Genomic DNA, 22,086 nt, shown 5'->3' with positions numbered 1-22,086 from the left:
AGGTAATATTGTAAAATTAGTGATTATAGAAATAAAAGCACCATTGTCAACAGCCTGGCTGAAGAATGATTAGCAGTACCTTTACCTCATTATTATTTTACCACAAAGTGTTTACAGTGTTCCAGGTGTCTACTTTAACTTGTGATAGTCACACTTTTTCCTCTTACGAACTATAAAAGGTGGAAGAAAACCTTTGACGGTATATATTCAAAAACACGTGTTGCTGGAAGAATGGAGTCGATGAGAAGAATCAGACGGAACAGCAAGACTCTTCTTCAGGATCTCTTTTACAGAGGAGTTCACGGAGGAGACAGAGACACTCCTGTGAGTCATTCTATGGGCATGTTTCTGATCCATGGCTGACATTGCATCTGAACGTTCTCCTTTTCTGAATATTTTTTAAACAGATCCCAGCTCAGCCTAGAGATGCTAAAATGATCCATTCCATTGCCAGTCTGATTAGAGCAAAAAGCAAGCTTCTCCTCCTTGAGAATCCAGACACTGTGGAGATCTACAAGGTCGGAAAAATCTTGAACAGCATGCTAATTTGATGAAATTAGTAACAAGTCCCTTTTTCCCAACACATGACGCATGCAAACTTCAGGAACCTAACATATAATTTTATTATTTTGCTTAAGAATTATGACCAGGTAAACTCTGAGATCTCTACTTGCAAAGTTTATTTACTGAGTGTGAATTTAAATGAGAATTTAAAAAATTACAAAACTCAAAAATAAGACAAAAAAAGAATATACTCACCAGCCTTTTTATTTATAGGTGGATCACTGTAGTATTAGGATGGACTCACTTTTGTCTTCAGAACTGCCTTAATTTTTGTCGGACTAAAATGGTGCTGGAAACTTTCCTCACAGCTTTTGGTCCGTGCTGACATGACACATCAAACAGTTGCTGCAGATTCATCAGACCAGGCAAAAGTTTTCCAATCTTCTATTGCTCAATTTGGGTCAACCTGTTCAAATTATAGCCTTAATCTCTGGTTCTTAGTTGACAGGTGTGTCACCCAGGGTGATTTTCTGCTGCTGCTTCAAGGTTTGACGTGTTGTACATTCAGAGATGCTCTTCTACAAACCATGATTTTAACAAGAGTTATTTGAGCTATTATTGGCTTCCTATCAGCTCAAAGCAGCCTGGTTATTCTGCTCTCACCTCTGTCAAGAAGGCACCTTTACCTAGCAAACTGCTGCTCCCTTCATATATTTACCTTAATAGGGCCATTCTCCAACAATCACACAATGTTTAAAGTCACTTAAATAACTTTTTTTCACTCATTTTGATGCTCAGTTTGAATTCCAGCAGGTCATCTTGACCTGCGGTCCGCAATCCCCGGGCCTCGGACCAGTACCGGTCCGTGAGTCGTTTGGTACCGGGCCGCGAGAATTGAGGCTCAGGTGTGAAATGTATGGTTTTCAGGGTTTTTATCGGTTTTCAGCGTTATTTTGTTATCGTTTTTATCGTTAACTCGGTTTTCCTGGCTCTTTTCACGTGTGTTATGAATAAATCTTCTTTTTTTCGGTACTGGTACTAGTTTTATTTTGTTGTATTTATCCGCGACACCTTAAAGGCCGGTCTGTGAAAATATTGTCGGGCATAAACCGGTCCGTGGCGCAAAAAAGGTTGGGGACCGCTGATCTTGACCATATCTATAAGCCAAAATGCAGTGAGCTGCTGTCATGTTGTTGGTATTAGATATTCACATTAACAAGCAACTGAAAAACTATACCCGATAAAGTGTCTGGTGAGTAAATATATACATGGATTGCATACGAAATCACACAAAAAATATATAAGAAGAGTGTTGATACCCATCATATAACAGACCTGCTTATTACAGTGGATGTAGCAGCATTTCAGTCTTGAGTTAATTCAAATTTTAAGATTTAAAGGTGAAAAATGATCAAAGAGGCAATCATCAGGACTGAAATTTTACCAAATAGGTCATTTCCTACACTATAACTACTAAATAGTTTGTTCCTTTTGTCTATTCAAAAGTCATTCAGAATTTAAAAAGAAAAAAAAAAGAATAAGTAAAGCATTACTTTGTTTGATCCCCGCAGTGAAATGTGTTCTCTGCCAAACTTAACTATCAGCTGCAGCAGCAGACAGCAGCCCTGGGCTCCCACGAAGCAACTCCAGCTGTTTAACAAGAACCATGATGCAGAAGAAGCACCTTAACATGTTTTTATGTTCCTTGACAGCAGCACTGACTACTATGCCTGTGATGGCTGCACTTACAGCCACACAGTGGTAATATCACCATGTTAGTATAGAGGCTTATAAGTAACATTGCATTCACATTTCTTTCTTTAAATATAGGAATTTATTTACAGAACAATAAATAACTGGTTTTGGTTTAGAATTCATTCACATATCCACATAACGCTGCATTCTAAAATAAGTGCGCACATTTTAGTTTACACTGTTATGTATGATTAATCTTTTGTTTTCTGAGTTACCTTAGTTGCAGCTGTTCCAGTCCCTTGATTAAGGAGCCAAGAGGTGGAAAAGGGGCGGAGCGAGCTTTAAAGGAAGGCTACAAATTGGTTCATGCCATAACTCGGGACCATGGGGGGGAATTGGAGTTCATTATGTTTGGTTTAGTTAGGTTTTGTGTGTTTTACCCCTTTTCCTGTTTTTGTGGGCTGATCAGCCACTATTTAAGTTTCCCCTTTGTCTCATTAAGTTAGGTCAGTTTGTTTGAGTTATCAGTTGTGTTGTTAACTTTGAGTAGAGTTTTGTTAGTTTGACCTCTTTTATGGGCCCAAGATTTTGATTCTTTTTGCATGAGTTAACCAATTATGTTTTTTGGGTTAAATAAAAAAATCATTTTTTGGACTTTAACCTGTGCCTAAGTTTCCTTCACTGCTCGGTCCATCACAAGTGGTGTCAGAAGTGGGATCAGCAGTTGAAGGCACAGGATTTTTTTTTCTCTTTTTTTCCCCTCTTCACTCATCAAGCCATGCACAGAATGGGAAGGAGTGGCAGAGGAGCAAAAGGAGATTGTCAAAACCAGCCAGTTGGAGTTGTAGAGCAAGTAGAAGGAGGAGAGGAAAATGGAGCCTCTGGAGGGGTGGATAGTACTGAGAGCCAAGGTAAGGAGCCGACAATGTCAGAACTGATTTCCATGCTTCGTTCTCATATGGGTCAGCAGGAGGCCCAGGAAGCAAGAAGAAGGGAGGAGTTTACCCGCCAGGAACAGCGCTTTAGAGCACTGCAACATCAGTTTCAGCTGTTGCAGGTAGAAGTGCAAGCTCGTACCTCCCCGGTCCCTGAGCCTCAAATGGAGGAACCTGAACAACCAGAGGTAGAGTCCTTTGAAGAGGAGGATCCTCCCTGTGCTGGCTCCAGTAATGAGCAAATACATCCTCAGTCAGGTCAGTCTCGCTTTTATGAACCCAGGCTGGAAAAATTGACAGAGGAGGATGATATTGAACATTTTTTAACAACATTTGAACGCATGGCTGTAGTTTGCCGGTGGCAAAAAATGGACTGGGTTTTTCATCTGATTCCTTTACTCACTGGCAAAGCAAGAGGTGCGTATGTTCATATGGATATGGATGACTCTCTAGACTATGACAAAGTTAAAGCAGCTATCCTTCAAAAATATGACATTAATCCTGAGACATATAGACTGAGATTCCGTTCACTGGAGGTAAAACCTGATGAGAATCCAAAAGAACTATATGCAAGATTGAAAGAGTTATATGAGAAGTGGGTGAAGCCAAAAGGAAAAACGGTGCATGAGGTTAGTGAAATATTAATTTTAGAACAATACTTGAGAATGCTGTCTCCTGAGTTACAGATATGGATTAAAGAACGCAATCCAAACTCTGCAGCGGCGGCTGCAGAGCTAGCTGATGTGTTTGTGGCAGCACGGAGAAAAGGACAGCCATGGAGCCACACAGCATGAAAAATGAGAGATGGTTCAAAATCTGTCCCTCACTACCAGAAAGCAGGGGTGAGTAAACCTCCAAAGAGCCAGTCTGTCAATATGCCGTCAAGACCTCCACCCAAGACTGTGATTTGTTATTTGTGTGGGATGGAGGGCCACACAAAACCTATGTGCCCAAAGGATTCTACAAAAATAACTCAGATGTGTTTTGTGCCCCGACAAAGTGTGGAGCCTAAAGTGGAGTTTGAGAATGGTTTCAAAATGACCTTAGTTGAGGTTGATGGGAAACCATTAAAGGCCCTTGTTGACTCAGGAAGTACTCAGACTCTTGTGCACCGAGACTTTGTACCCGCAAATAAAGTTAATGTGGAGACAATCCCTGTTCGCTGCGTTCATGGAGATGAGAGATCATATCCAACAGCAGATCTGTACATCAAGGTACAAGGACAAACGTATATTCTAAATATTGGTGTTGCAGAGAATCTGCCATTTCCAGTAGTGCTGGGTCGAGATCTGCCTGTGTTGTTTGACTTGCTGAATCCTAGTCATACATGCAATGTTGCAGTAACAAGAGCTCAAGCTAAGAAGAAAGAGGAGTCCCTACACCCACTCCGTGCCTTGCCCTTCTATGATGCGGACATAGAGACTGCACCCGGGAAGTCTCGTAAGTCACGTGGACAGAGAAGGCAAGAGAAGTTTCTACATACTGCTGTTCGAGAAGCTCCTAGCATAGAGCCTGAGTTACCTTTGGGTTTCAAAATCCCTGTTAATATTATTGAAATGCAACATGACGATCCATCTCTAACATCTCTGTTCCAGAAAGCTGCAGAGAGGAGCCAAGGGACTGAGCAAGAATTGAACAGCAAGGGGGAGTTTCTGCTGAAAGATGGCATTCTGTATCGTCAGCAGGGTTCAGCATTGCAGTTGGTGGTTCCTACAGCAGTCCAGAAGGTGGTGCTCTCCTTGGGACACTCCATTCCATGGGCTGGCCACTTGGGAAAGCACAAAACCATGGCCCGCATTAGAAAATATTTTTATTGGCCTGGTGTGCGCTCGGATGTAACACTGTTCTGTAAAAGCTGCCCTCAGTGCCAGAAGTCTTCTCTTAAAATCCCCTCCAGAGCTCCTCTCCAGTCTCTACCAATTATCAGCACTCCATTTGAACGGCTAGGAATGGACATTGTTGGTCCTCTAGAAAGGAGCAAGGCAGGCAACCGTTACATGCTGGTTGTGACAGATTACGCTACAAAGTATCCAGAGGTCTTTCCTTTGAGATCAATAAAAGCCAAAGCAGTCGCCCTCTGTCTCATACAGTTCTTCTCAAGGGTTGGTTTTCCTCGTGAGATTCTTACTGACCGTGGCACTAACTTTATGTCCACTTTGTTGAAGCAGGTGTACCAGCTCCTTGGGATTAAGAGCCTGAGGACAACGCCATACCACCCTCAGACAGATGGCCTAACAGAGCGCTTCAATCAGACTCTGAAACAAATGTTACGCAAATTTGTCAATGAAACTGGTACAGACTGGGATCAGTGGCTGCCCTACCTCCTCTTTGCATATAGAGAAGTACCCCAGGCTTCTACAGGTTTTTCACCTTTCGAACTATTGTATGGCCATGAGGTACGAGGCCCCTTGTCTCTTCTAAGGGAGACTTGGGAGGGTGACCAAGAAAGATCACAGGCTGTCAATGTTGTCTCTTATGTTGTCCAGATGCGGGAACGGTTGGAGAAGATGACGGAGCTGGCCCAAGCCCACAAAGCGGAAGCACAGCAGCACCAGAAGGCCTGGTACGACCAGTCAGCTCGGCAAAGATCCTTCAGTCCTGGTGAGAAGGTGCTGGTGCTTCTTCCAAGTGATGACAGTAAGCTGTTAGCAAAGTGGCAAGGGCCATATGAGGTCCAAAAGAAACTTGGACAAACAACCTATAAGGTCGCTATTCCAGATCAGCCCTGCTCCAGCAGAGTACTGCACATTAACCTGCTTAAGGAATGGGTGGAGAGACCAAAAGCAGATGTCTTTCTGATCCGGGAGGTTTCGGAGGAGGAGGAAGTGGATGATCAGTATCTGCCAAAACCCACTCCTCAGGACCTGGATCTAAACCATCTTCCTGAGGAAAGACAGGCTCAGGTGAGAAACCTGTGTAAATTAGATGTGTTCAGTGAAAATCCTGGTAGAACGGACATTGTGGAACATGACATTGTGTTGAAAGATGGAGCTTCTGTGAGGAGAATGAGTTACAGGATACCTGAGCGTCTACTGATCCCGTTGAAAGAGGAGATCGACCTGATGTTGTCACTAGGAATCATTGAAGCCTCGAAGAGCGAGTGGTGCCACCCGGTGGTCCTGGTGCCAAAGAAGGATGGCAGTATCCGTTTCTGCATAGACTTCAGGTACCTGAATGCAATATCACAATTTGATTCATATCCAACTCCCCGCATTGATGACATGGTTGAGCGTCTTGGGAAGGCCAGATACCTGACAACAATAGACCTCTGCAAGGGTTATTGGCAGGTACCACTGACTAAGCGCTCAAAAGAGCTGACTGCTTTCCGGACCCCGTGGGGCTTGTTCCAGTTTAAAGTCATGCCCTTTGGACTGCATGGTGCCCCGGCAACATTCCAGAGACTGATGGACCAGATACTGTCTGACATGTCTGATTTTGCTGCAGCCTACCTTGATGACATAGTGATTTTTAGTTCTACCTGGGAAGAACACCTGAAACACCTGGAGAAGGTATTGGGGCGTCTTCAGTCTGCAGGGTTGACTGTTAATCCAGCTAAGGTCACCGCCATAGAATCCTGTCCTTTGCCAGAGACCAGAAAACAGCTGAGATCATTTTTAGGTATGGCAGGATTCTATCATCGGTTTATCCCTCATTTCTCCGCCAGGGCAGCTCTTCTGACGGATCTGACTGGTGCCCGAAGTCCCAATAAGATCACCTGGACAGAGGAGGCTAAGATGGCTTTTCAGGACCTACGACAATCTCTGAGTAAGAGCCCAGTGTTGCACAGCCCTGATTTTGAGAGAAATTTCATTCTTCAGACTGATGCCTCAGAGAGAGGATTGGGAGCTGTTCTGTTACAGGGACCGCCTGGAGAGCGTCATCCAGTGGCCTTCATCAGCCGAAAGCTGTTTCCGAGGGAAGTGCGATACTCAACCATCGAGAAGGAGGGACTTGCCATCAAATGGGCCCTGGACTCCTTTAGGTATTATCTTCTCGGACGGGAGTTCATATTGGAAACAGACCACAAGGCTCTTCAATGGATAGAGAGAATGAAGGACACAAATGGAAGGATCACGCGATGGTACCTTGCAATCCAGCCATTCCGGTTCACCATCAACCACATCCCCGGCAAGGATAACTGCACTGCAGACTGTCTCTCTCGCTGTCCCAGGGAGAGATCTGAAGAGGGGGAGTGTGTGATGGCTGCACTTACAGCCACACAGTGGTAATATCACCATGTTAGTATAGAGGCTTATAAGTAACATTGCATTCACATTTCTTTCTTTAAATATAGGAATTTATTTACAGAACAATAAATAACTGGTTTTGGTTTAGAATTCATTCACATATCCACATAACGCTGCATTCTAAAATAAGTGCGCACATTTTAGTTTACACTGTTATGTATGATTAATCTTTTGTTTTCTGAGTTACCTTAGTTGCAGCTGTTCCAGTCCCTTGATTAAGGAGCCAAGAGGTGGAAAAGGGGCGGAGCGAGCTTTAAAGGAAGGCTACAAATTGGTTCATGCCATAACTCGGGACCATGGGGGGGAATTGGAGTTCATTATGTTTGGTTTAGTTAGGTTTTGTGTGTTTTACCCCTTTTCCTGTTTTTGTGGGCTGATCAGCCACTATTTAAGTTTCCCCTTTGTCTCATTAAGTTAGGTCAGTTTGTTTGAGTTATCAGTTGTGTTGTTAACTTTGAGTAGAGTTTTGTTAGTTTGACCTCTTTTATGGGCCCAAGATTTTGATTCTTTTTGCATGAGTTAACCAATTATGTTTTTTGGGTTAAATAAAAAAATCATTTTTTGGACTTTAACCTGTGCCTAAGTTTCCTTCACTGCTCGGTCCATCACAATGCCTGTGTGCAATGCCTATTAACATGTCATTATTATTACATGAGTAAGTAATACTCATTGGTCAGGCAATACCTGTCGTCAAACTTATTTATTTATTTTTAACCTCAGTTAAAGTTTGATGTCTTATCAAACACAGTTGTGATGCAGTTGCATGGCAACGACAGGCAGACAGACATGTGAAAGTGTTCAAAACAGACCTTGAGGTAGTTCCAGTAGGTGTCTCCAGGACCATATTTTAACTGATACAGACACAGAGCCACAGAGTGAAAACAATGCCAGCTACACTATCATAGGTGGGAATGACAGTAATACAAACAGACTGGGAGAGGGAGACACAGAAAATTTACAACACCTTGTATTTTATTTATTTTTATTTATTTATTTTTTTGTTTATTTATGTTTTGCTGCCATAGATATCTGTGGCTACCAATATATGTAGAGAAGCAGAATGTAGTGTAACTGTAAATAATTTCTTTCGATAACATTGATGAGCTATGAAAAAATAAAGTATTCTTTTTAAACTGTTCTTTGAAATGTTGCATGTATCTTGTATTCTTATAATTTGTAACTTTGTAATAAATTGCATTATTTAATTTAGTTCAGTCTGTTACTGTTCTTATTGTCTTGGAGCAACTGTAACCAAATCATTTCATTAGGGATTAATAAAGTATTCTGATTCTGATCGTCTCATGTAGCTGACTGAGCCTGGAGCCCATTCTAGCAGACCTGGAAAAGGTGATGTTTATCTCCCAGCCATCACAGCTAAGGCTTCAAGCCTGAACTCAATCAGAGGCAGTCTGAGTCAGTCGTGCCCTTACCTATATGACAAACGAAGAGGATCCTTCTCCTCAGTGGCTTCTCAGAAAACAGGAGGTCGCACAGCAAAACAGGTAGGCTGATATTTTGCTTGCAACAAAAACAAATTCAAACATGTTTTAAACCCTTCTTCTTACACTGTGCACGTTCTGCCCTCTTCTTATCAGAGCAGCCTTAAGGCACAAAAAGAGGCAAAGAAATCCAATGTCACTGTGACAATGACCTACCTTGGACAAAGACATCGGAATCTGGGGCTTGGGTCAACTCAGGATGAACTGAAAGTACTCCAGCAAGTCAATGGAGGAGAGAATATTTGTGTCTTCAAAGGCCTCGTAACTCCAGGCGGTAGGAACTGCTAAAGCTGAAACCGTATCGTTTGAATGGCCAACAATGATTCAGAAATTCGTTTTTTATATTTCTTTATATTTGACTCCCTTTTGCAGATTTTAAGGTGTTTTCTGCCATTAAGGGGGTCAAAGTAAGAGAAAGAAATCAGTGGCATTAAAGTGTCCACTGCCACAAGCTTAATTCCTCATCAAAGCAACATTTTAATGAGAATGATGAGAACACTGCCCTGAGGCAGAATTTCAGCCGAACACCAATAAAAAGCTGATGTGTGACCTGATGCACTGTCATCGCATAAAAAACGTCAATAGACAAGACAAGTTATTTCATCTTTGCAGTCGGTACATGTTGATATACACTGTACAAGCATCACTCCAGGGAAGGAATCTCAAAGTCAGGCAAGAAAGAGGTTATGGATTTCTGCTTCAGACTGCATGTGTGATGTGTTTACAAAATCCTTGGTAGGAATAAAACAAAGGAGCAGACAATACACAGAAGCACAATCCAAACAGTCGATCCCACAAAGTCAATGAGATATGTCGTGACTATTATTGCATTGGTTTTACACTTTATATACAGTGATATGTGATTTTGATGGCAAGAGTGCAGTGACATTACATACAGATTTAGTTATATCTAACATTTTGACATAATGTTTTGTTTCCAGTTAAGTTCATTTTAAATAGTGATTATGGCAACTTGTTCAAGGTTTACCCTGCCTCTCGCTCTATTGTTGGTGGGATAGACTCCACCTCCCACTGTCTTTGAATTGACTAAGCAGAATAAAATGAAATAGATAGTATAAAATGAAAAAATAGCCTTTTTTGTACTGTCTGACATATCTGTTTTTTTAAAGATATTTTGAGACACCAATCAATGGCTGGAACTGCAACATAAATTGCACTTGGATCTGCGTCCTGTTTTGAGTATTGCATCTCTTGATTGCACCTAAAAAGGGTCTCTTTCTAAGTTAATGTTACTATTCCCAAATGGGAGTTGCAAAAGCCAACCAGGATGTGGTATGTTTCCAGTGCTGTCAAAGTGGAGGTTCATTCTAAAATCAAATAAACATGTTGTCTTTCTGACCTTGGTTCCATTTATCCATCTAGATAGTTTCAGTATGAGTCACTCAGTTTTGGAGATATAGCATGCAGAGAACTATTTTCCTTCCACTGAACTACACCTGCCAATCCCACTGAGCTGAGGGAAGCCTATGGTCTAGCCCCAACAAAAAGCTTGTGCACAACAAAGCAAACAACATTAACATTGATGGTGTCTTCTAAGAACTTCTGTTGACTCTGGTGTCTTCTTGTCTGCGTTGTAACATTAGCTAGCCACATTACTTCCTTTGGTTTGGTTAGAGGACATAGTTGAAAAAAAAGAGAAAAGAGTTCCTGAATGAAACTGCTCACACCAAAGTTAATGTTTTTTGTGTTTGTTTGTTTTTATTGAATCATAATTTCTGAAACAACACATTGCTGGTAAACATCTCAAATGTATTTTTTGGCACTTTGAGCACCACAAGGTGAGTTCTGTCTGGATCCAAGATTTTTAACAGAAGTCTGATACTGTATCTCTACAGCCAATGTCACCAAAAACTGGGCAACTCAATCCAAAGCAATTTAGATGAATAAATAACGCTACAGGCCAGAGGAAGAAGAATCTGCAGAGTGATTTTGAGGTAGACTAGCGCTGTAACTCTGTGCTTTTTAGGCCTACTTTTAAACTAAACCAGTTGAGGCAGCAAAAGATTGAACACAGTGTTTAACTAAAGATAGAAGCACTGCCAAACATCACCACATGATGACAATAAGCAAAGATAAAGTAAAATTTGATTAAAATCATAAAAGTGATTTCAATCTCCAAATGCAACCAGTGATGCTATCAATTATGACTAGTGTTTTGGCCCCAAGTCTTTTTGTGGGTTTTGCTCCATGTGTGTGTGTGTGTGTGTGTGTGTGTGTGTGTGTGTGTGTGTGTGTGTGTGTGTGTGTGTGTGTGTGTGCAAGAGAGAGAGAGAGAGAGAGAGAGAGAGAAAGAGAGAGAATATGTGAGCTGTGTGTTGCAGGAGGGTTTTGTGTGACACATGAGACTGCAGGAAGTGCAGAACACCTGGCCACTGTTTTTGTGGACCACAAGCCGTTTGTAACACAAGACAAATGCATAAGAAACCATTACCAAATGTGATGACCTGCAGCAAGAAAAGCCAAACAAGACTACCTTCTAAAAAGATCAAACAATATCTACAATCTTAATATTTGTGCTGCTTGTATCTTTCAGAGCAGTTCCAGTTTTTGTCTCAGAGACATAGAGGTTACCCATTCAGTGCTTCCTTTTATGTCAATGGCATCATGGTGACCAGGATCAGTTCCTGCTGTGAGTACCGCTACACTCCTGGCTTCCAGCAGGGCAGGAAGAGCTGCTTCAGATTGACTTGGCTGGCTGGTGGGATACCCTGCTACAGGTAAGATTACATCCTCTGAGAGACAGACAGCATGGCACTGGCAGAAAAATGAGAATTTAATACCAAATGTCAAAACATGTTGGGTAAATCCATTGTTTTGCAGATATAATGTGTTGTGGGTGGACACTGAGGAAAAAGGAAGCATATTTTACAAGATCAGGGGGTGATGTTGGTACAGTAGGTAGAATATAATGAAAGCACATTTCCATCCCTTTCAGATGCACAAGTCTCCGAACCAAATACAGCTCTAGCCAGCAGCTGAACAACGGCGCAAAGGAGAACTTAAATCTTTCTCTCGAGCAGAGCACTGGCAATGGTACTAAGCCTGGAAATGAGGGTCTCAATTTTCCATTACTTCCTAAAGCTTTTCATCAACATTTTTTGATATCAGGCCCAGTCCTTGCTTTTGATCAACTACTTTAAAGACAAGATGTCTCACAAAGCATTTTTTCCTTCTCATTTTGTCTCTAATGTTTCCAAAGCAGGCGTCATCGAGTCATGTCCATCATCCCCTCTATTTATCCCAGCCAAACCTGTGAAGAAATCAGTGAGGAGGACAAGAAAACACACCAAGGAGGGCAGCAGAGGATCAACAGACAGCGAAGACCTTCCTGTAGCTGGAATTAAAGAGACTTCCAAAAAGAAACGACGCAAGGGTCAAACTAATCAGAAGGAGAGCAAAGGCAAGACAGCTGGAAATGACAGAGGAGAAGAGAGACAAGACGGCAAGAGCTCAACGAGGTCAACAGTGATGGAAAAATTTGAAGACAAGGCATTGTCTGCCAGACAAGAGCAGGACAGAACAACCAGCCCTGTCACAATCCTGCATACGGGGCAGCCGCCATCGAACATGATAAGCAAATTTCCCGGTATGCAAATTTTAATTTTTATCTGGTTTGATTCCTGTAAGACAAGATGGAAAAATAGTGGAAAATAGAATCTTCTGGCCTTTCAAGGGGAGATACAGATGACCTTCAAGCCTTCTGCCTGTGGTATCTCCATTTAATATTCTTTGCAGAGAAAGAAAACAGAAAAGAAAAAGAGTGTTTCTTTTTAAAGATTCATTGCAGGATGAGGAAGCACTGACGAAGCAGAACAGAGAGAAACAGAAGGGCCTTGGATCAAATGGGAAAAACAGAGATGGGGAAAAGCTGAAGGACTTCTATGAAGAATGTGTGGAAATGAGTGCTGCGTTGAAGCAAGGCCCAAGCAAACATCACTGGTTCAAGGCAAACAGTGAGTAAAGAAACCGCAGCACAGTAGGACCAAAGTGGAATCCCCCTGGAGAGCTGTAGCTGATTTACATAATACACTTAAGCAGAAAAAGGTTGAATTTGCAAGAAAGTGATGCATTGAGAAATGTCTGCTTAAAGGAAGACGGATGACGTGTGGGAGAGGTTATGCAGATACACACATGCCTGTGTGCATAAATTTTAGCTGATCTGCTTTCTCTATTGCTCAAACAGAGGCACAAACTGAATTTTAGATTTTATTATTTACATTTTCAAATTAACCGCGGATATCAATATCACTGCATGCACTTGGCTTCAGGACAGTTGGTTTTATTGCACCTGAGTTGTTTAATTTTCTTTCTGTATGCCAAGTCCTGGAGAGGTGCCGGCTCCAGAAGAGGCTGTCATCGGGCCCCAAAGCTCAACGCTCAGATGTGGAGCTCAGTGCAGAAAGTGACACCATTCTGCAGCATGATGGAAAGCCAGAGGAAGAAGAGCACATGGTTAATCAGAGCGCTGGCACGGAAGAGTCCGTTAGAGAGCAAGACCTGCAGGCACAGGTGTGTGTATAACACAAATTACTGTGGTGAAACTGTGTTTTTGCCAGAAGCTTTCCTGGCATTAAATCACTGCCAAAAGCCTCGATTCAAGCAGATTCTTCCATTCTGTGTTTTTGTCAGAGCAGGAATTGTATCTGCCAAATAATATAATGAAATGTCAACATTAAAAAACAATTTGCCCATTAAAGTAATGCACGTTCCATTGTCCCACTTCTCAACTAGCTTTAAGGTTGTTCATGTTTTTCCACACTCTGACTATATTACCATGTTCCAGCTATTCACTAAATAATGTAGTGTTTACACAGAGAGAAACACAGGCTTTTATTGAGTGCCACCATTTTCTCTTTTAATTACTGCTTCATATTTTTAGCTTTTAAGCACAAACGTCCCCCCTGAGGAACTTGTCCAACATGTAAAATCTACCCTGATAACAGAAAGGTGGCAATATGTCTTAGGCATGTAACACTGATTTGGCAGATAAAATGTTGATTTTATTTCATTTGGATGAATTCAGAGGATTTATTCTATTATTTGGGCTTTGAATACAAAGACGAGTTGTTCAAATGGTCGCTGAGTTTTATCTGGGGCAGGCAGGCATTTCACTCGGTCATACCGATCATGATGAAAAAGCTTCCAACAGTTCCTGAAAAATTCCTCAAGGTCTAGCAAAATGGCAAAGTAGACGTGGCCGGACAGCCAGACCATATGTCTCCGGACTCTCATCTTGTCTGTGTTTAGAAAACCTCCAGCACCTGTCTCCCCCACATCTCTTTCCCACCCGACAACACATCTCACATTGTGTGCTGTTGCGCACATTTACAAACAGTAAATGCTTAATGTTAATATTCCTCTCAGGGCTCAGATGCAAAATGCATTTCTGTATGAAGGACAAAATAATAATCTGCACTTGTGCAAATGTGATTTCTGTATTTTTATAACAGCTGCTTCTCTTGTAATTGAGGTAACTTAGAAGTTAAATGTAATATGTTTTTGTCTGTATCATATCTTTGCAATTCTGTGCTCGCGCATTCTGCACCACTCTACAACAAGATTACAGAAAAGAAGAATTCACAGATATAAAATATATATTCCACACAGCACAGTGCTCTAGTTTCACAGTAAGAAACTGTTCTTATGGATAACAGTATAGCGACACTGCATTATAACAGTTTCATTTCCCGCACTGTCGTTTTAGAGGGACTTACAGTTTTCTGTGACTTTCTCCTGGTTTGTAAATGTAGCTTCATGCCATGATGACAGTGCTGAGCATGTCTGATGAGGTGGAGCAGCTGGTTCTGAGGAACACGGACCTCACAGATGACCTTCTGCTGAGCCTGGCGGGGTCACTAAAAAGCAGTCTGTCTGAAGTCACACTACTCAATCTCAACCTCAACCTCATTGGCCCCTACGGTGCTCACATTCTGCTGGACGTTCTGAGAGTGAAGCCCCAGGTCAAAGGCCTGCAGTAAGTCCTACGCTCCACTGAGTTGTGTCTTATCAAAATCTGACAAAGAATAACATTAGAATTCAGAAAACATGCCCCCATCTAAAAGCATTTGAATATCACTTTTTTTAAAAAGAGAGAGACAGGAATATGAACGGAACTGAAGAGATAGTATAAAAATGCAGCAAATCCAAGAAACACAGCAACCAAAGTAGTGGATATATAAGTATCACATTAACTGTGTGGGAATTTCAGCCATTTTTATACACAGTCCCCCATTTTCAGCAGCTTATATTGAACTGGTTTCCTTATTATTATTGTGATGCATTAGGCAGATAAAAGTCTGGAGATGATGAAGTTGTATTTGGTACTTTCCAGTGGAATTCTCCACACGAGGTCTAAAGAGATGTCCTTGCAAGTGAGAGAGCCCATCTTTAGGCTATGATAGCAAAAACAATTTAGAAATCTCGCCCATTCTTACAGGAAAACACTGTCGATAACAGCAAGACCAAAATATGTTTTAAACCACAGAAGACAACCAAAGGGAATGATGGAAGCATTCTTCCCTTGGTTAGAAAAACAACTTCACTGCTTAAAACCAAGTAAAGAACACAGTTGCTGCACAGCTGAAGGACTGATGCTTCACAGTGCAAACAATAAAACAAACAGCAAAGGTGACCCAAGAGTTTTTAAAGGCAAAGAAATATTGGATATTTTTTAATCATCAAGTCAGTCAACTGATTTTTGATTGTTTTTATTTACTGAAGCCAAAACTTAAAGCATAGAGACCCACAAACAAGCGGTAAGTGAAGGCAAATTATCGAGACAGCGGCAGAGTGGTGAGAAAGACCGGCCCCTCTATTTCTAGAAGGCCTTTGTTGGCGACAGTCAAGCTTGTGACTCTGCGTAATTATTCTGAGACTTCACTTTTTACAGATTAAACAAATGAGATGAGATTTTCAGCTGGCAGACTATTTCTAATACAGCCAATGAAAAGTGTATCTTCATCTCTTAAAGGGGAATAGAGGCAAAGATATTCCTGTAAGGGCTTAAAAATAATTTACCTGTGAAAACACATGAATATATTTCAGCATTATTCCCAAATGCACCAGTTCAGTTCTTCAGTTATTCAAAAGCCTTAAATCTGCATTTAACATACCAAATACATCAACCCCTCAACAGGAAAAGATGTAACAAATTAGTTTTCTGCAGATTCCATTTTACTGCAAAACAAAAATACACACACACACACACACACACACACACACACACACACACACACACACACACACACACACACACACACACACACAAAATCCACCATTTGTGTCATCCAGTGTCATCCGGTGTAAAAAAAAAAAAAAAAAAAAAAGGCTTTCTGCCTGAACTTAGATGTCACATGAGAGAAAACTTAATATCAGGGTGCACACAGCTACATTTTCAAGTGAGTGGTTCATGGAGGCTCAAAAATAAATCTCCACAGTAACCTCTATTTTCTCTCTCTACAGCTTGTTTGGGAACAAACTGCGTGACCATGGAGTGCTGACCCTGTTGAACGGAATAGCTGAGCTGCAGGAACAAACAGCAAGAGCAGCTGCTGCTATCCAACAGGCTATGCTTTTCCCATCAGAACACAATATGCTACCTCAGCTGCCCTCTGGATGGAGCTCTTTCAGGCTTTTTACACTTTTAGAGCTGGATATTGGAGGAAATGGTTTGAACAGTGATGGGGTGAAAGTGTTAGCATCATATATGAGATCCCATTCCTATCTTCAGTATTTAGGGCTAGCACAGACCAGCGGTGCCGATCTGGCAGCTTGGAAGGAACTTTTTGACAGCTTAAAAGGAAACAGCTCACTGACTCAGATCATCCTAGACGAAAATAACTTGGGTGACCCCGGGGTCAGGCTGCTGGCTGACATGCTGAAAGAGAACATGAGTTTGCAGCAGGTGGATTTAGACAAGAACTGCATCAGCGATGTGGGAGGAAATGACATCATGGGGGCTTTGCTTTGCAGGACACAGTTTCCACTGAGGCATCTGAGCCTCCAGGAGAACAACATCAGTGCAGGACTAATGAGCAGGATACAGGAGGAGGTAAAATATAAATGAGTCCTGCAGGGGTGGAAGAATACATTCGCAAACCCTGAAAAACTATGTAACATAAACAAAACACTGACTTGAAAACTCATAAGGTTTGTTGTTTACATTCCGGAGGTCAGAGAGGCAAAACCTGACTCATTTGACTTGTTTGACCATCAAACACACACAAACAAAAAGAGCTCTTCCTTCCTATACCTGGGTGGCCCTGCTAAGAAACACTGCATCTCAGTTTAGTTCTGGCAGGTAGTGTGGGAGGCATGTTTACTTTGGTCTGGATGCATTTTCAAAGAGATATCAATGAACTGAACCTTATTTCTGTATGCCAAGGTTACATCTTCATCTTGATTTTTTTTTCCCTACTTCCCACCAGTGTTACCCCTCGTGACTCCACACCTACTTCGCTAAAATCGACTCCAGCAAGACTCCAGGCTCGTTGATCCATCTGTCATTCTATTGAATAATTTGCTGCCTTCGGACAAAAAAGAAACCACAGTGATTCATTCCACCCACAGTATTTACAAGTGGATGACTTACCCACAACATTTTCCCCCAGAGCATTGCAGTAGCTCTTCTCCACTTCTACAAATCAAAAGAGTTATGGACAGTCAACTATGCCACATCAACTACCCCTATTTTGTTAGTTCTTGCATCTTCATGCGCTAGACAGTACTTCTATTCATAATCTAAGAAGCAAAACTAGGCCACACTCATCTGGATTTCAGGGCCGTCATCTCATTGTTCTATCCACATAGACATTCTGAGCATAACTGTACCTGTGATCAAAGCTTGTCAAAGTGGTAATTATCTCCTCCTCTCAAGGCTGCCAGTAGTGATTCTGTTGAAAATAACCCGTCCATATTTCATCTGCAGTCTCTGCGAATTCCTTTCTGCGGAACCCCGATAAAGGCGCTCCTCGAATCCCCAAGCGGATGACAGATAAATGAGACTGGTGTTCCTGAAGATTACATCTGCAGACGTTATCCGGCGTTGCCGTACCACACTGAATAAGCTTCTGTTTGTGGTGTTTGTACATTTAGAATAAAGATGTCTAAATTGGGGTGTCATGATTTGTCAGGTCAATTCTTAGTCCTGCAGAGGGATGTTATCACAGCTAAAATAAGCCCGTGTTTCTTTTTAGTTTTGACTGCTGATATTCTAAGATATTAACAGCCACGTTTGCAGTAGATTCAATACAGAACAAAGTGGTACACCATAACGCTTGGCTAAGCATAAGCTGGCAAACACGAGTCACACTGTAATTCACAGACTCCTTCGATAAGGACTTTGTGCTTCTCTGTTACAAGTAAACCTCGGATCACTGACCCCATTGTCCATCTGCTAATGTATTTAGCCTGAAAGAAATCCTGCAGTGTTACAAGCTTCTTTCAGCTGCTTTTCCAAAAACAAGGCCTTCAACCAGAAGCTCAATCTGTTAGGAATTTACAGGTTGGCTAAAGAAACAGTTCCCCCTTTCAGGCCTTTGTAGATTACTGAGCAGTATCACTTGCTGCTGTACAGTCACATAAGGTCTTGGAAGTGCTGTGATGTCCACTGTTGTTTTAAAGTCAAGGTATAATCAAATCAAACACATCATTCGTCACATTTGCAGATACTGCTAATGGATGAACTACCTAAATCCTTGAAAAACAAAGAATCGCTCTTACACAGCTGAAAGTAGAATACGTAGGTGCTGCTGATACACTGTTACACAGGAGTAAGGTTTCAAATAAGCGAGACTGTGCTGTGGGGAATTGGATAATGGAAAGTCTTCAGAATCGAGTTTCTTGTCTCTGACTTAGGGCAAAAACAAAACAAATGAAGTGAACAATAGTTACCTATCCTCATGGGAAGTTCAGTGATTCAGACATTCTTTAGGGCAGGGTGATGCAATTTATTTCCACTTACAGTGTATAAATGGTCAGTGTCTGTTTCCAGAGCCATTAACTTTTGATGTCTTTGTAATTTTGCCCCACAGATACGCACAGGTGGATTCAAACTTCAAGTTAATTCTTGCACTGGTCACAGAAAAGTGTTAAGATTTGAATGAATGAAAATCCAGGATATGAAAAGAAGAGTGAAACCTCCTAATCTTTAATCAACAGGCTGAGCTTGTGTACTTGTTAGCAGTTGGCAGAGAAAGCAGCTTATGCAAGGAGAAGGCAAAAATCACATTCCAAACTATTCCATATCTGCAGTGTGAATTACTGTGAAGAATAGGGCAGCTCAGATCTTTACATTCTTTGTCATGCAGTATATATGGAAAACCAGAACCCAGCACTGTGCAAGACACTGATGTTCTTCTTTTGTTGCCTGTTTGTGTTAGGTCCTGCACCTGCCCCATTTCAATGTGATTCTTCATGTATTTTTTTAATCTTTTAAAAAGCTAAAATACCATATTGTATTATTTCCAGCACTAAAGCATGCTGGGGGAGACTGAATCCACCTGCATCTATTCCACCATAACAGTGTGAGTCACTGTATGACATGAGGGAATGGATGCGCAGAGGTGTATGTTGGTGTTGTGTGTTTTTATGGAAGCCTGGGGGTGGTTGAGCATCTGTTCTATATGCCAGATCTATGCTGACCACAGGGATACAACAATTTGTTTCAGCTACACAGTCCAAGTTGTGAATCTCTACCAGATGGAAGCTGCTTTTTGTTAATTTCAAATATTTCTTTATGGGGACTGGAGACAGGCTGCAAGCCCTGAAACATTGCTTGGCTTTGCGGCAGGCTAATTATAAAGAGTCAGTTTCCCAATTCATGACAATGCAAAACAAATCAGCTAAGCCCTCGTCTTTACAGAATACTCTGCTCTCTTTTCATCTGTTGCAGTAAACAGAAGGGGAGCAGGAAGCTGATGTTGGCTCATTCTTGCTGCACATTCAAAGCACAAGATAAAAATGAGGGTTTCTGGACTTGTGACATGTTCTGTAGAGCTGCAGAGATCAGAGATCATCACAGGGTGCAATCCATGACGGAAGAGCAATTCACAGATGAGCTGTGAAGCTGTGATGACGATGAATACAAAGCTGCAGGAAAGTAAACTGTTAGTACTTCTACTGACAGTCAAACGTAGTGTGTGGCATATTATGACAGGACTGGTTTAGAAAATGAGCAATCTAGTGAGTGAGGAAATCCTTTGAAACCTCAGTTATTAAACCACTGTTTGTTTTGCACACGCTGCATCGCCACCTTTACTAGTACACTGTGTGACACAGTATTATGAGGATGCTGAATGAAGAGTTTTAGAGTCCGCTCCTTGAACAATTGCTCCTGCTGCTGTTTGACATTTGGCAGAAAGAGCAGCTTTTCAATATGGATTATTCATCAGCGGTTTGATCCCCCACTCAAATGTCACCACAACAATGCCTCTGACTTGGCAGCAGCGTCTGTCTTTCTGCAGCTCCACGGGGTAAGGAATTGGCAATAATTACCACATCTAATGTGGCCTTCAGACAGATTCAGTCTTTGTGTTCTAGCACAACTTCAAATTATTATTATTACACTGTTAAAGAGGGTTAAAATCTTGAGTTACCCTATCACTGCATTATTGCGTTCAGTGCACTCACTTATAATATATTCTAAAAAAGTAGCAAAGATGGCCGATACATGAACTGGTGCAGCATATCAGGATGAACCAGATGACTGGTGCATTGTATTATGCCGGAGTGTAGAGGGGAAAAAAGGTTATATGTATGCATGCCGCAAATAATGTGTATTTTTTTTTAAACCTGCATTCAATAACTGTTTGTGTGACGTAGCACAATAACATTAAAAGGAAAACTGAGAAAACTGCCAATATACTTGAAAATGTTAAATATTAACAAACTGAAACAACTCAGTGGAGCAATATTATTAACTTTATTTTCCCTTTTCTGTCACCATTGACAAATTTCAGTCCAATATTCTGTCTCACTTTGTTTCCACAAATGCCTGAGAAAAAAAAGTCACTACAAAATGATCCACACTGTTGAAAGCTAGTTCTTAACTTTACCAGTCTGTAAAGTTAATATTCCCACAGCTGCCTTCTGTAGGAATATTTAAGGCAAGAGCCGTGAGACTAAACTGTAAAGTTTAAGTTCAGGTACAGCTAGGTAGATTTGGTGTGCAGTAGTCTTTACATGCGCACAGACAACAGACTATAGCCTAGAACTAACATAATATACTATTGTTATAGTAGAACAAAGTACAAAGTATTTCTGGGCTGAACATCAAAACAGTGTGCTTTCAGATGTTATCATTCTTTTTGTAGTTGAGGGGAAAAAGCAGAATTGTTAGTAGGGAAATGAAATGAATATAGTAGTATTTGATACTATTATATCACTCTTTTCCTCCCCAAATTTCCTGTTGTAATATATGGAATGGGTAAACAGAACACCAGGGCATCCTCTTATTGGATCCAGCTGTGCCTGAGCAGAGTCTGCTGCATTCAGCTGGCCCCATTTCCCCAAGACATGAGAGTAAAACAAAAGAGTCTGTGTTTATCAGACAAGCGTTTCCATCTCTAGAGCATGAAATGAAAAGATGTGCCATGTGTTAAGCTCATATTTTAAGGTTTGTTATAAAAATAGAACAGAATATCCAAAAATATCCCGTTTATGTTTTTACTCAAATTGAATCCAAATTTAATTGAATATATCACCATAAATCTTAAACTGTGCAAACTGAACTGTTGCTTATAACTAATTAGCACTCAGTTGAACAAATTTGCCTTCTATGCTAATTGCAATGCTAGTTACAACGACACTGTCTGCAGGAAAATCCACCAATTTTCCACACACACACACAGAACTTCTCACTTGGGTCCTGTGAAGAAGAGAATATGCTATTAAAATACTCATAGAAAATCCTGCAGCTTTTCCATCAAAGCTAATTCATGCTTTCCACTAAAACAAGCTTTTGGCCTGAACTGCGAGTATGCAGGAAAGTATTTGCTTGGATTGGAAGACGACTCTTCTGAAACTGCTGTCAGGTAGAAAAGCAGAAATTTAAATCCCAGAGGCCAAACTGAAAAGAGCTCTCAAACTTCTTCATGTCAAGGACCACCAACATGCATCAGACCACAAACCTTTATGTGCCCAAAGGAACCATATCTGGAAAGACTTCAAATATCTACGACACATAAC

General features: G+C 41.3%; 1 protein-coding gene and 1 long non-coding RNA gene across 2 annotated transcripts; both read left to right on the top strand.

The window, feature by feature from the left end:
* The first annotated feature begins 249 nt into the window (after positions 1 to 249).
* On the top strand, positions 250 to 8,802 carry LOC309719542. Its single transcript, XR_014280259.1, has 3 exons — positions 250 to 324; positions 408 to 518; positions 8,689 to 8,802. It is a non-coding gene; the product is annotated as an uncharacterized lncRNA (long non-coding RNA).
* Positions 8,803 to 14,715: 5,913 nt separating this feature from the next.
* LOC309719521 (uncharacterized protein) lies at positions 14,716 to 17,890 on the top strand (the record flags this gene model as incomplete). The annotated part of the gene is made up of 3 exons (XM_082555681.1): positions 14,716 to 14,875; positions 16,363 to 16,951; positions 17,828 to 17,890. Exons 2-3 carry the CDS (start codon positions 16,469 to 16,471, stop codon positions 17,888 to 17,890), a joined length of 546 nt encoding a protein of 181 aa, XP_082411807.1. The 5' UTR covers positions 14,716 to 14,875; positions 16,363 to 16,468.
* Positions 17,891 to 22,086: the final 4,196 nt, after the last annotated feature.

This window comes from Aulonocara stuartgranti (assembly GCF_965226115.1).
Source record: "Aulonocara stuartgranti genome assembly, chromosome: 12".
In the NCBI taxonomy this organism is placed as follows: Eukaryota; Metazoa; Chordata; class Actinopteri; order Cichliformes; family Cichlidae; genus Aulonocara; species Aulonocara stuartgranti.
This window is presented reverse-complemented; position numbering and strand designations above follow the sequence as displayed.